The sequence below is a fragment of the Gigantopelta aegis genome, unplaced genomic scaffold, assembly GCF_016097555.1.
Source record: "Gigantopelta aegis isolate Gae_Host unplaced genomic scaffold, Gae_host_genome ctg4490_pilon_pilon, whole genome shotgun sequence".
In the NCBI taxonomy this organism is placed as follows: domain Eukaryota; kingdom Metazoa; phylum Mollusca; class Gastropoda; order Neomphalida; family Peltospiridae; genus Gigantopelta; species Gigantopelta aegis.
Genome location: NW_024533889.1, coordinates 1 through 16,381, shown reverse-complemented (window position 1 = coordinate 16,381; position 16,381 = coordinate 1). Strand labels below are relative to the sequence as shown.

General features: G+C 31.6%; 2 protein-coding genes across 2 annotated transcripts; one reads left to right on the top strand and one right to left on the bottom strand.

Annotated features, from left to right (window-relative positions):
• Positions 1 to 615: 615 nt before the first annotated feature.
• On the top strand, positions 616 to 2,797 carry LOC121392779 (V-type proton ATPase subunit F-like). Its single transcript, XM_041523858.1, has 4 exons — positions 616 to 695; positions 749 to 831; positions 1,689 to 1,771; positions 2,624 to 2,797. Exons 1-4 carry the CDS (start codon positions 616 to 618, stop codon positions 2,795 to 2,797), a joined length of 420 nt encoding a protein of 139 aa, XP_041379792.1.
• Positions 2,798 to 5,571: 2,774 nt separating this feature from the next.
• Positions 5,572 to 15,200, bottom strand: LOC121392780 (poly(rC)-binding protein 3-like). Its single transcript, XM_041523859.1, has 8 exons — positions 15,140 to 15,200; positions 13,176 to 13,423; positions 7,394 to 7,525; positions 7,208 to 7,280; positions 7,058 to 7,113; positions 6,935 to 7,006; positions 6,108 to 6,157; positions 5,572 to 5,713 (listed from the first exon to the last, which is right to left on the bottom strand). Exons 1-8 carry the CDS (start codon positions 15,198 to 15,200, stop codon positions 5,572 to 5,574), a joined length of 834 nt encoding a protein of 277 aa, XP_041379793.1.
• Positions 15,201 to 16,381: the final 1,181 nt, after the last annotated feature.

Sequence of the window (16,381 nt, the reverse complement as noted above, 5' to 3'; positions counted from 1 at the left end):
TCTGACAGTTTTGGTATCACAGATTATCTATAGATTTCAGTACACACACTGTGAACTATTGGGTTTCCAATTCCCTCTTCATTGCACGACAAATTCTTTACAGCTAGTGTATTTTACATAGGGACTATATCTTCAAAAGTCAATGACTCTTGTTACTCACCTTGTGTTTTTCTTGAACTCTCAATGTAATAAAGAAATGACTGCAATGTTTTTTTGCATTCTCTGTTATATCTCCTTGACCATATCTAGCAGTAGTTTTTATATATGTCCACAATGGACTAGATCTAGACTATAAAAAATAATATCAAAATAGGCCAAAAATATACTAACTATTCAGTACACAAACTCCAACTAACAGCTTTTATTCAATGATAAAAAGACGCATATTTGAATTTAGCTTACATACATATTGTTAGCATAGCTTACTTTAGGATCTGAGTGAGTTAGCTCTCTCAGCACCTCTCCTATAAAGACTGAAAAGAGATCGTTGAGACGCCATGTGTGCTACACAGAGGTGGGTGTGGCTCATTACATTAAATACCACGCCTATTTTTTTTAGTCACAAGATCCAATCATACAGAAAAGCTTTCTTCAATATTCAACTCCTATAAGGCAATGGCAGGAGTGGCAAGGACTGCTTTAGACAGTAAGAACGCTAACAAACTCCTAGCAGTTATAGGAGATGAGGTAACCCTGTAATTTTATTAATGTATTTAATATAATGATCTCTTTTTTATCCTATTTTTAGGACACCATGTACTGGTTTTTTTATAAGTGGAATTGGTGAATATAATACAAAGAGACATCCAAATTTCTTAGTAGTTACTAAAGGTAATAAATAGGGGCTATTCCTTAATATAATCAATTGTGATTATTAATAAACTTGAGTAGGAGTGGTAGTAGTCTGTGACCAGCAATTGACATAGCAGGAAAGTGGATTTTAGAGCTTTGTAAAAAATTCATAATTTAATGAAGAGGAATTTTAAACACAAGATATCTTTACTTTAGTATATAACATATAAGGCAATGTCATCATGTTGATATTGTTTTGGCTCCACCCATCAGCTTTAATTGCTGATTTTAAGTAATTATTGATGATTATTAATAGTTAAGTATCTTGCTAACTAATAAATTGAGCAGTGTTAACACTAAATAGAATTAGGTGTTCATTTAGATTTAACACTGTGTTAATAGTAACACTAAAGACAATTATGTGTTCTTTAATTATTTTTAGTACAATTAAATCATTTGTAATATAAGAGTCTACCAGACAATATTTTTTACATGTATTACAATAACAAAAACATCTGAAACAGAACGCACAGACAATATTAGCTGTGTCATTATAATACACACTCTTTCGAAACACAATATTTCTTTATAACATAACTCCAGAGCATTGTCTTTATAACATGTATATGATTATAGTGGTGTACAAAGGGTTAAAATTAAACAGTAACCTTGTGATGTCCACCTTATGTATTATGTTAGTGATGTAGCTACTATTGATTTTGACACAAACATTATTTGTCATTAGGTTGTATTGTTAGCTTAAAAGAGAGTCTTTGTTAAACACAATGTTCAGACTATAATAAAAACAATACTATCAGATATGCAATAACTATATGTAAAATGCAGTAAGAAGAAATTATGATAAATTATGATTGATACATTTTGTATTACTATAGATACTGCAGTCTCTGATATTGAGGACTCATTTCGTTACTTTTACAGCAGAAATGACATAGCTATAATCCTCATCAACCAAAATGTAAGCATTGACATTTCACATATACAAGTACATGTATCTATAATGCTTCCAGTCATCTATTTTCTTCTAAGAAATCTCGTGAACCTCTTTCTTTTTTATTTGTCACACTAAATTAGTGTGACAATTAAATCTAGCACATTAAATCTATATAATGGGACAAAAATGTTGGCTAAACTTTAATTGTTTATCTTACAATTATCATTGAAGCTGAAGCTGTTTAACTTTATCATGAACTGCTGAAAATCATCAAGTGATTTTGTTAGCTTAATGGCTGCTATTACTGTATTATTTGAAAATGATTTGAACTTTCCAATGTTTTTCAGAGATCTGATTGGTTACATGGCATATATATAATATATAGACACAGTTACATATCTGATAAATGGTATAGAATGAATAAAGTTTGACAAGTTAAGTTTCAACAACTTCCTTACTCAAACTCTCTAATACTGAAGATATAGAGAGATAACTGAACTTGATTAGTTTTCTTTAGTGTTTACTGTTAACACAGTGTAAATCTAAATGAACACCTAATTCTATTTAGTGTTAACACTGCTCAATTTCTCTAACTGAAGATATAAGAGATAAACTAGTTGCTTTATTTTTTTTATGATGATAAACATTATATACTCCAGCTATAATAAAATATAAATAAATAATAATAATCATCTCTCTATAAAAATCTCCACTTAAAAATACTTCTTTCTTGTGCACAAGTCTTAAAGTATTGTGTCTCCAACATGCATGCAAATATTAGTACTACAGTAATTATGCCCCTCAATCTAACCAGATAAATTAATATTTTACCATTATAGTCTCAATAATCATCTTATTAACTTGTTCTTCTATTAGATAGCGGAGATGATACGTCATTTGATTGATCAACATGATAAAGCCGTACCTACTATATTAGAGATACCATCTAAAGATCATCCTTATGATCCAAATAAAGACTCTATTTTAAGAAGAGCAAAGGTCAGCATTAACTACAGATGCCCACTCACTAATGTGAGAAAGGGTGTCTGATGACCTTGTTCAAATTCTTGGCAACTCATGATGCATCACTCACTGATAAGATGGCAGACTCAGTTAAAATGATTTGATCCAGATAATATAAAAAGTAGTTTACTGCCTTGCACTTGATAGATTCAAGGACACTATTGATAAGTAAAATAAGCCACGGAAAAGCCATTTTTAGCATTAAGTGAGTAGGCGTCTGGGTGTGAGACTAAACACTGACTTATATTTATGAAAGTAAATTGGATTAGAAATGTTTGGGTCAATGTCTTTTGGTAATCTTTGCCACTCCCTGTGTGGGCAAGGTTTTCATTACTTTCTTTGTGTGTGTGGGTGTGTTTTTATTTCAATAGTGAAAGTATTTTTTTGAAGCTTACAATCATATCATTGATAAACCCATTTTATTTCTCTTCAAATAAAAATTATCTTTTCATCATTTTTCTGTCAGTCATCTTTTCAGTCATTCCTCACAGTATATTACATGTACAAATATACTAGTAACATTACTCTATAATTATGGGAAAATAATGAAGACTACGTTTATTATGTGTTTTACCAGATTTAAAGAAGAAATATTTACTTAGAACAGTACAAATAGAAGCTTTCTTTTATAACAGAATATGTACATAAAAGGTCATATTGTAATGTTACATGTATATAAGAATAGAAACCATATTGTATGATAATGTGTTTACTTTAAATGTTAAAACGTGTAACCCATCAAAATTATACATGGTGATCAAATCATAATTTTGCTGTACATGTTTACCAGTTTACAGCGATTATGCTAATAAAAGAAGTATTATGAGATTTTTGCCTAAATTTTAAAAATGTTCTTACAGTTTTATAGTTCTAGACAATAATCATGTTTGTTTTTTGCAGGGTATGTTTATCCTGATGACTTCAGATAGAAGACAACAGAACTATTGTTATAACAATTTGTAACTATTTGTAATATTCTAGTAGTTATTCATTTGTGCTGGAATTATAAATTAAATGAATATAGTCAATTGAACAAAGTAATACACTTATTTGTAGATAACCAGTAACTTGCCTTGATATTACATTTTATTTTTACAAGTTCTATGTCAATATTTGAAGGTTTAAATGTTGGGTAGTAACAACCAAAAGAGAAAAGAAGGCGTGTTGTTGGCCATAGAATACAAGAACAAAAGAGTTAAAAATAGACGCAACATCTGGTTTCTTTAGTACACATATTCTGTACAAGCCATTACTGAGAGTTTGAGATACGATTGATCAGTTTTAAGCTTTCTTTATTAACTAGCGATGGTTACCTTAACATTAAGCTGCCATCAAATATTGGTAATGGTTACCAAACATTTCAATGATTCACTGTATAACCTCCCTGCCCATATTACGTACCACATATATCCTTCAAGAACACACCATACATATCAACATATTGTATATATTAAACAAGTAGAATTTTTACAAGAATCAATGAGAAAACAAAACAAATGACAAAGTTATACAGAATCTTGAAATGAATTAATAACACCAACTCATTACATAATAATTGTAAATAATAATATCAAAAGAAATGAAAAGTGATAAAATAATATATTAACATACGTAAATAATTTACGCGCGTTCTCATGAAACACAACAATACAAACTACACACAAATATCATCACTCACATGACAATCACCTGATGTATAGCAACTATTCACCTGACTAGTATGAAGTGGTTATATAAATAATGGTTGTCATGACAACACAGCTCTTAGTCTGATTGGAGGGTGGGTTAGCTGGGTATATTATAATATTAATAAGTATATAAAAGAATTAATGAAGAAATCAAACTAACTGCGGCAAGAGTCCAGGATTGAAATGATAATAGTTAAGTTTTTTTAACTGAGCTATACATTAGTGAGGCCCAGTGAGAGAAAACTGTTCACTTCCGACTGTATCTGTGAAAATGAATAGAGTATGGATCTATGCAAGAGGTCAAACATTGCTATAAACTATATCACTAAAGATATTGGATTAGATGTTATACACTTATTTTAAACTATCATCAATAAATTCCCATGTCAAGAAATTGTATGAATGTTCCTCAATATCAAATGGTGTGGTTCCATTTTTTGTGTGGTAGACCTTTTAATAACATTGTTTGATATAACCACACAACAAAAGAAAACATCGAAAAGGACACACACGCATACTTGTAAAATACTATGGTCCAAAACCACAAAACCACAACAAAACATAGCCACCTGCAGAGTTACCAAGTATACTGGTACATGGTACCTGACATTACACAGTATACTGTAGACTATAGTACGACCGTGTTCAACATGGCAACATTTCCAAGTATGTTGTGTGCATCATGTACATCATGATAAACATTGTACGATATACTAGTACGACATGTTCAACATGACAGCATTTCCAAGTATAATGTGTGCATCATGTACATCATGAAACATTGTATAATATACTAGTACGACATGTTCAACACAACAGCATTTCCAAGTATAATGTGTACATCATGTACATCATTATAACATGTATTAATATTACTAGTCGACATGTTCAACATGACAGCATTTCCAGTATAATGTGTACATCATGTACATCATGATAACATGTAATAATATACTAGTACGACATGTTTCAACACAACAGCATTTCCAAGTATAATGTGTGCATTATGTACATCATAACATTACACCATATACTAGTATGATACGTTCAACATGAAGAGCATTGCACAGTCAATATACAATATTTCATGTGTGGTGTGATGATGAATCCTATTTATTTATTTGTACTGCATAACTTGAATGTGATGAGATACTGTGCCATTCCTACAGACTCAGGTGTCCCTGTAATAGTCACCAATCTATCAGTACCATCACCCTCATTACCAGCAATTTTAATCATAGCACCCGAACTAACTCTATAATGGAAATTAACAATAAATAACTACTTAAAATTATAACCCTTGAATTGTTAATTATAATTGTACTACAATACAATTATACTAAGGTTACACAAACAGTCATGCTGATATCACTCCTAATATGTCATGGTATTTGCCTTAACTAATTTATACTAATACAAGGAGTATTACAAACCTATGAAATACAAATAAATTAGTAAACATAAACCAATTAGGGAAATTCAGTAGCTAGTCACATCAGGGCCACACGTGTTTATAACAATTACACTACACTATCTAATGTCAAGATATTTGCTCCTATGATAGCCATTAACTGTGTTACAAAAACAAATACCTATGCTCTAGTAATCTCAAGCTGACTAAGGAAAATTATGTAAATTGATGTGTGTACCTGATTTCATGGATTTTTGAACCTTTACGACCAATAACACATCCAATTAACTGGAAACAGAATTCATTCAAGTGAATAATTGTTATAATACACTCACATCATTTGGTATTCTCATATGTTTATTGTTGTAGTTGGTTGTGCAGCTGTATTGAACGCTGAATAGACAAAAGAATAAAAAGCAAGTAGCACAAAGGAAATCAATTTACAGAATATCAGATACAACAACTTACTAGCAGTATAAGGTGCTTGAAATGGCAGGGTAGGCTACAAAAAAGAGCAGAATGTCATTTACATAATTATAGTACATTCTGTCTACTCGAGTTTGACCCATGACTATCTCTGGCAAGGAATAACCATTTGATACATTTAACAACTTTATTTAAATGTATTAACTACAAGTGTTAGCTATTTAGTAAAGTAGTAACTAGAAATATTATGTAAAGGAAAAGTATTTTATGTATTCCAACGTTATATGATGTTATGCATATTTTGAATATTTTATTAAATGCTCTCATGAGTACTCACAAACTATAGCAAAACATTCAGAAAATTAAATTATTATTTAATAATAAAGAAATCAAGAAATAGTAAGAAGAATGCAGCTACAAAGGAATCACACAAATTTTAACAATACTTGCATATAACACGGAAGCTTATAACAATATTTTGATGACATCTTTGTAGTTGAAATTCCACAAAATTGCCATCAATTTCAAATTTAACAGAATATACCTAAACACAATATTTATATTGATGGATATATAAGTATGTAGATATGTAAAAGCAAGTATATATATAAAAAATATGGTATATTGTTATGAACATACTCTGGGTTGGTAAGCTTGATTAGGTTGGAGTGCATGAGGTTTGTAGGGGACAAAGGGGCCTTTAGGTGGACTCTGGGGAGGGAGGAGGGGATTAAGTTGTCACAACTTACCAAATCAACTCACTTCTAACATAATATCACAAATCTCTCGAACACAGAGTGTGATAGCTTCTGGAGTACCTAAAGAACAGCAGACATTAAATCATTAATCATATAAATTGAATTTCATTCATAGTAATTGTTAATGAAGCATATTACATTTATCATGGCTTACCTGACACAGTGACTGCTCTCTCAGTAGAATTAGGTAATGTTTCACCTGCTACTTGAATTGATGCTCCTGTAGTCTGTAACAATATTTTATTTAATAAAATAAACATAGTTATGTATTCTAATTGGTTATCCTACATATGATCTGAAACTTGGATACAATGATATGATTGTATTATCTGTCACTTACCTCTCTAATCTCCTTAATCTTAGACCCTCCCTTACCAATTAGGGAGCCACACTGAGATGTTTGGATAATTAATTTTAAGGTAACTGGTATACTGCCACTCACATCACCACTAAACTTACTAGCAGAAATGTCCTATAGCAAAGCAAAGTATTGGGGAGGAGAGAGACAGAGAGGAAGAGAGAGAGAGAGAGAACAGAGAGAGAGAGAGAGAGAGAAGAGGAGAGACAGAGAGAGAGAGACAGAGAGAGAGAGAGACAGAGAGAGTGAGGGAGAGAGAAATTCACTAATTTAACATTACATTATCAAAGTTTAAAAAACATATGACAATTACTGTCAAATATACAATGATTACTTTTATTCCACCCCAACCAGTAATAGCATATCACAACTATCACAAACCATAGCCCAACACACACCTGCAATACTCCTTTTGGAGGTGGATTGTAATCAGCAACAATGGACAATGAATTTATTGTTAATCATGAATACAATCACATAGTTTAACAAGTTATGAATAGTCACAACGACATGTGCTATTAAACGAAATCATTGAAAAATTAAACAAGCTGACTCATTCCATGGGCAAAGAGTGACGCAATCACTCACAAATATAGCTGGACTGTTTACTCTACAGTAACACATTTATAACAACTGCAAGGAATGGCTAGACATACTATGAATAGTAACTGTACTATTGATAAAATTAATAGAGGCATGCATAGGCTTGATACTTAGAAAAGGAACGTTAACATTTGATACCAGTGTGGGTCATTCATTAGTTACAATAACTAATTCTTCATAACTATGAACCTTAACTGTTCTATTATGACAATTAAGAGTATTGTACTAGCCTTGTGCTTGGAAAAAAAAAGGAGGTTATCATTCAATACTAGTGAAGTGATTTACTAGTTACAATAACTATTACTTCCATGGAATAAGACCAAAACTCTAAGTTCGTATTAAAAAGTATAATATTGACAATATTAGACATTTGAACTCCATTGTTTACTTAAACTAAGTGTCTAAACATAGTGAGTGTATTGAGGCAATATATTAGAACATATCAATTTTGCTTCAACACCTGACACTTGTACTAACTTCATCAAGTAATCATTACATCTGTGGGAATGTTAATGAAGCCATAATAGTATTGTTGCCATTAGATGTGTACTTAGTAGTGGCAAAAAAATACCAAGTATCATATACTGATATTACATAACAGTCCATCTGGTATAGCACAAAGGTCATTACAACTTGATAAAGTACACATTATGGTAGCCTTTTAAGTCCCGTTTATTGTAAGCATGCACAGAAATCCATACAACTGGGCAAGTGACATGACAAAGTATAGTATAGTCAGTGTATATTACTATTAGGCATGTGTACTTTAACAGTAAGCTCTACGTAAGTTCTGCTCGTCATACTGACAAACATTAGCGTCAGCAAACATTTGATACAAAAACTCATGTTATGCATTTTTGTAGCAAGTAATAAATTTAGACTAGTAAGTCTAAACAGCACATTGAAGATATTGACTGACTTGTTGAATTTTTACTTCCAATAGCAGACAAAGCTTACAGACACTATCCTTTACGCCAATAACAGTTACAAGTCTAACAGCAAAAAAATCAAAGCACATTATACCATGTATATTAATATCAAATTTAATTACCTTTCTGATGATGTTGCCATTTGATATATTAATTTTAGCTCCACTTTGTTCACGAAATGATTTAATAGTCATACCAGCCCTAACAAGATAACGCTAACAAATTAATACTCAGTGCCAAAAAAGTCAATAAATTTAATGCAATTAGTAACCATGGATGCCAAATAATGAAGCAATTCATTTAAATTACTATTTATATAGTCCAATCTTCATACTTTACATAATCGTTTCTACTAACTAAGCCTTCATGTAATTAGTATTTGCCAACTACAGCCCACACCCTATCAAAATCAAATAAAATAGTGGGAGTAATCCTAATATTTAATTGATTCTGGTTCATTGCATTAGTGAATTAGGTAGTCAAGGGAATTACAATATATATGTTAATGTACTTATTAAAACAATGTGAAATTCTGTGAATTGGAGTAAATGTTATATATTGACAAATGGTTACAGCTATGAGTGTGTAATCACATACCTTGCCTATAATACTGCCAACATCCTATAATGAAATAAAGATACAAGTAAGTAGGAGGTGACAAAAAGTAATAAAAGAGGTTAATTATATTCATACTTGTACAATTGTAAATCAGATGTGGTTACATAACAACACCTTTAGAGTACAAGTTTAATTAACAACAGAAGAGAATGAAGTTTTAAAGTCGTCCTTTTGATAATCAATATGAAACAATGCTAGCAATAAGGACAGTGTTACCTCTACATTCAGAGCAACTATCACTAATGTGCTATTTAATTCTTATATTCAGAGAGCAGTGTCCAAGTAGATATTTGCTATATATAGAGGTTTAATAACACATTATCAAAGAGAGAACTATCATAAGAGGTGACCCTATTTGCTATCTGTTTTTAATACACCTAATTCATGTTATTGTAAGAGCCGACCACATTCGTTATCTGTTATAATACGTCTAATTTAAGTTATTTTAAGAGGTGACCCCACTTATTATGTTATAATTATGTGTAGATAAGAGGTGATACCAGTATAATACAGTTGTAATAATCACACATAAAGTGGAGGTGGTATTGAGTTTATAGTTTACATAAACACCTTATGCCCGCATGCAAACAAAACAATGACCTAAGGTACATTAATTAAATATTAGGACCTATTAAGAATGCTGTCAAACAGGTTATCAAAACGGGACTAACTACTGTATTACAACTACCAGTAAAAACTGACATGTGATCTACAGTGTCACAAGTAACCTTAGAAAGTAAGTTTCTAGAGATATTAAGAACTCCGCCTACATAGTTACAGATGGTGAATAAACTAGGAGAGAGTGTCTTCAACGATATCATGATATTAAAGGAGATATCGTTTTATGGTCAGCTTACATACTTGGGTTAGTAAGTCAGGCCCAGAATAAAACAACACACAAGAATAGAATTTTTTCAAGCTTTATAAAGAATTATTTGATTAACTCCAACAAAAACTGGATTGGTTAGCCAGTTAATCCACTCATTGTACATTAATACATAATACATGTACTGTTAAAACAAGCGAGAGCAACTATGAACATTACAAACCATGTACCACTTTGTAACCATATGGGTTAGTCGGTAATGACTTGCAGCTGCTAGCAGTACTGCAATCTAATTTGGGCAACAAATCCATGCCCATTAATCTATTTCGAATTACGTTCTTGTAATACCAGTTTTAACATATAGTTTTATTGGCAATTTGATGTCATCAAACCACCCTACTCCCATCGCTATGAACTTGTTAACTAAAGTGTAACTCTATTATTAGAATCACTCTAACAGTGTATCAGTAACAGGGCAGGCATATACAAGTTAGTTGTCTGCTTCATTTTAAATGGCTCAATAATGTAACACAATCAATGAGTGGCATGAAACCTGGATATTATCAAGTTAACTAATCAACTTATCAGTAGATATAAACTCATTAGTAAGTTTGTAACATTCTTTCTTATTGTTATATGAGACCACAAATTATACAGTAGCTTTTAAATCTTTGATGTGTACAGTGTGACTTAACAGAACAAAGCAAACCAACAATATAGACATTACTTGTTTACAGGAAATCTAAAGACTTAAAAATGTTTTTCGGGAATTACATAAAAATTTCTGTTCCTATGGAAACCCCATTTTCTCAAAGGAAGTAGCTATAAGAAGGAGGACCATGTATAATAGGGTGGTGTTTAGAAAAAAAATAGTTCCACAACAAAGGCTAATCAAGACCACGTTACATAAGAAGGAAAAATTTAAAAACAAGGGAATTAAAGTATCACTATTACCAGCTGGTATATGCGATTACAAGGATAACAAGGACGCTTGAAATATCAATATTACTTTCTAGTATATGTAACAAAAAGAGTAAATCTAAAAAACAAAGTTATTTGAAGTATCAGTAATTACCAGCTGGTAATGCAATAACAGAACGAAGTTAAAAAAAGGCTTTTTGAAGCATCAATATTATCTTGTAATACATACAAAAAAGAAAAAATTTAAAAAACAAAATTGAGTTACTCAAAGTATCACTATTAGCTGATACATGCATATGTACACTAAATACACTATTCTCTATTCATAATATGTTATTATAATAATAGATACCATGTTGTTTTGTCTCAATATTAGCAAAAAACAAGTGTTCACACACAATGTACAAACAAGCCCGACATTGAGAACTTGTGTTCACAAGCTATGGGAGTTCCAGTGGTCATAAAAATAAAATAATATCTTTCCTTATTGAAAAACATAGAAGGTGATACAAGATGTTTATTTAGAGAGCATTGCATAATGAAAGCTAAACAAAAGTTTTAGAGCATGTCGTTGACATAGCCACTTATTGATTGCTTGGTTAATACACTGTTAAGTCTGTGATTAAGGGATAGGTTATGTACTGTAGGAACAACAATGTGTCTACATATTAACACAGGTGATATAGCAAGCTAGTTGAAGCCCAATAAAAGCTTGAAACACTTGTATGGCACAAGGGAGGGCATGTGTTATTCATTCCAATGGAGAAATCAAGTCAAACAGGTTTCTAAAACTTGTTTGTTAATACAAAAAAAACTATTGTATTAAAACCGCCAATATACTAGCATTGGTCTAAAAAAAGATTTAGAACAAATATTATTTTATATGTTGGACAATGATAAGCTATCAAATTGTTAAATATACAGGGATCACTTCCTACAGACAAAATGCCTATAATTTTACACAAACCAGTTTAGTAGGTCATATTCAAATATTACCTTTATACTACAGCAGACCTAAATTGAACTTGCTTAAAGAAAACACAAGACTATTTTATTGAGAGATGCTTTTTATGTCATCGTCTGTGTTACTAACAAATCTTTAAGAAACATGTCATCGAAGGTAAATTATTGTATACATCCATCAATAGAGAAGAGCTATCTAAAACCACATTCATGAAAAAAAAAAAAGCACTATAAAAAACAATATACAATAGCATATTCACAAAAAAAATGTATGTATTGAGCGACCTTGTTGTAATCAATGCATACATCAAAGGAAAAAAAAAAAAAAAAAAAAAAAAAAAAAACAGTACTGTGTGTTGGGAGGAAGGTCACTAATCAAATCAATTACTCAACAGAGAAGACCACTATGATCATTACACACAGTGTACTACAACAATGGCTCTTGCAAGTTTAACTATATATAAATGATTTATTTTCATCATCATGATCAGGCACCAGTCAACTGACTACACTCTACAAAGAAGAATAACAAAGGCCAGACCATACAGATTTAATAAAAGTTAAATTACAAGGATCATACAACAAGTCATGCAACATTTGATAAGAAAAACTACATAGTTAACAAAACCTGTCAGTAAATTCTAACTCTATGGAATATTCTAACAATACAAGTCTAGTGAAAAATAGTAAATTGTAATGCATTTTACAATAGCACACTACAACCGAAGAACAATATAACAATGCCATTACCACAATATATTTGCATTAACTCCATAGTAATAGACAAAATATTATATTTGCATGTACTGGAATACACATTTACTAAGTTAGAGAAAAAACGTTTACTCTTAATAGGTAATTTATGGCCTAGTAGTATGTAGTAACTAAATGTCACTGAACTGACCTTGCTTGTCATTAACATTCTAAAAGTAATTGGAGGTTCCAAATGAAGATTAGATGAGTTACTAGAGACAGTTGAAGTTGTAGATATAGTACATGAACCAGATGTGAAAGGAATGGTTGAGGAGTCCATTGTGGCTGCAGCACTGTTGTGTTCAGTCTCAAGGTTATCTACTGCTACAGCTGATTCACCTCGGATAAGCAGCCCGGATTCTATATTTGTAGATACTGTATCCACTTCACCTGTACACACTGGGAGAGAAAGGAAAAAGAGATAAAAAATGATATGTACAGAGAGACTGGTGGGAGAGCAAGGTTAATAAGACAAAGGCTAACCACATCACCACGGTCAAAATTTTAAAATTCATTTTGGCTTCTAATTCGTGCAGGACAAATACAATATTGTTATTTACGGCACGGTTAACGCAATTGTACAATTTAGTTGCTCAATTCACTATAATTTATTGACTGCTATTCTCTACACTATAATATACTGACTGCTCATATCTTAATGTCAGACTCAACTGAAAATAATCTAACCACAAGCAAACATTAGAAATCCAGGGTAACATCAAAACTATAGGATAATATCACAATTACTGTGTGCAGTATTAATTAGTAAAGGTTATATTATTATACAATCATGATGATACAAGTAATATTAAGTGTCTAATCAAAAGACATTACACTACTACATTGCTAACATCACTGCTACAATTAATAGCATTTCAATGGCAAGTGTCATAATAAAGGATGAAGGAGAGACCAATGACAACAAACAAATAAGCTTGAGTTCATCTTAGCAAGCTTGAGAAATGATCTAACATACTAACTTTGTAACTATGATATATACTACATAATTATAACAAATAAGTTCCAAGAAGGAATCTACATAAGATTAAAGTTAGTAATTAATGCATTAAATAATGAAAATAGAAGACAGAAAGTAGTTTCTGTTAGCTATTGTAGTAATTAATGAAAAAAAATGCTGAAAATAAAGTGTTTAAAAATGTGAATACAATTAGACAAACTCTGATGAATTATACTAAAAAACAACAGCTGGGGTTACACTATTGGCTCCTAGCTAGATGCACTAAACTAAAGATAATGTGAAAAACACATACAAAAAACTGTTTGCTAAACAACCACCAACTTTAAAAAAGCATTTAACCACAACTTGTAAGAAGCTACAACAAGCGGACAAGGAGAGCATGTACTGTATGCCAGATTTATGGCTACTAGTAAAACAACTTACGTGTGTATTGTGTCAGGTGTAAAAGCAGTCAAAACATGAATGCACAAGCCTAGACCTGTTCATCCACCATAACAGGGACTCTAACCAATACTAATTATCATTTCCTGCACACACACAGAAATATACGGGATTAAGCAAGTGTAAAAAAGTAATGACGTGATTTGTACAACAAGTCTTTAGAACTTTGTAGTATCAACTTATTGCTTGTAAAAAACCCATATGGTAGTAGAAAATGAGTTCAGTCTTAGTTCAAATAGAAAGCTTTAACAATCAGACTAGCAATATATCAAACTATCAGAGACAAAAACTATTTGGGATGATATTATCCACATACACACACACACACCACACACACACACATATATGTAAAATACATACACAGTGTTACTCAAAATGTTTCATCATATATGCAAACAAAAAATCTTTAAGCTTGCATATATTTTATATAGCACTATAGATGCTTCCAAAACCTTGGCTAGGTGGAGGATATGCTAATGTAATCAGCATCAACTCTACTCATCTCTTCTAGAATGGTCAAATTAAGTTAGGGAATAGATACAATTCATTGAGACAACAATTTTGGTGGACACAGCACAATATGCACAGTAAAGAATCTGTTGCACAATGTAGAACTATTTTCACATACCTGCACTATATTAGTCTAGACTAGCTCCTACTATTTATCTCCTCTTAGAAGTACTCTCTACACTTACCTCTCCAGATGTTTGAACTGGCGTCTTTGGTCCACGTGTCGTCGGGTCCCGTAGACGCCATAGTATGAAGATTGTAACATACTTTTCCCTTACGATCACTCAACAAGAACTAAACAAACCACAATAAGACGAGCGAGATATCGAGCACACAATGAAAGTCTGTAAAACTACGCGCCTTGTTATTACAACTCTAGCTTTTGAAGTTTATCAAAGTAATCGATGTTCGTTAGCTCTAAGGAAGTGGTTTATCAAAAGAGGAGATCAAATACTCGTCAGTCCAGTTGTAATTAGTTTTTTGACAAAAGTAAACAAAAATTGACAATAATTCATAAGAGGTGTAAACGTAGGTGGGTACGTGTTAATTACATGTAACTTTACACTTTTGGACTGATGACTGAAACTATAAGATGGCGTCTATCAAAAGTGTCTTTAGGAAGGACCTATTTTCTGGGAAAGTTGCATAGTAACAGGAGGAGGGACAGGTATTGGTAAAGCCAATCACAGAGGAGTTGGTTGAGCTTGGATGTAAGGTTGTGTGATTGCATGGTAACCTTGAAAACCTCAAGGCAGCAGCAAAGGAAATCAATGAAAAAAAGGACTGCAGCTATCAACAGACCTTATGTTTATGCCTATCAATGCAACATTAGAAGGAAGCCAGGTAATGAGTTATTTTTGTATAGCATACCTTGAGTGATTGATAAGCTTACTGTGTATTGATGTGTAGGCAGCCACTCCCTCACCTTATTAAGTGACATGAATATTTGGCATAATTATTTAATTATTGCCTATGTCTTGTTCTTTTATTTGGAATAGATCACATTTATAATTATAGAAGGTGTGTTTAACAATCTGACGTTTTAATATAATGGATGGAGTGGATCTGTTTAAAGCTCAAAGTTTAATAGGATTTAGCAGTAGTAGGTTCAATATCACAATAGAGAGAAAAGTGTACTTGTTGTATCAACATGAATAAACAAAGTGTACAGGTCTAACAAAAGTCTATTCATATTAACTTTGACCTTGTGAATTACATTAATATAGTCCAAATTAATACAATAATGTAGTGAAGTAAAGTAATTAAAGAATTTAGAGGAATTGAAGACTGATCAATTAGGAAGTGTCTCTAGAGTATATAACTAAAAATCAAAAATAAAACGACAACGTTAATTTAATTACTAGTGAGATAATAGTATTATTGGATAATGATTCAAAGTTTATAATATACAAATTTATATGTGTCTC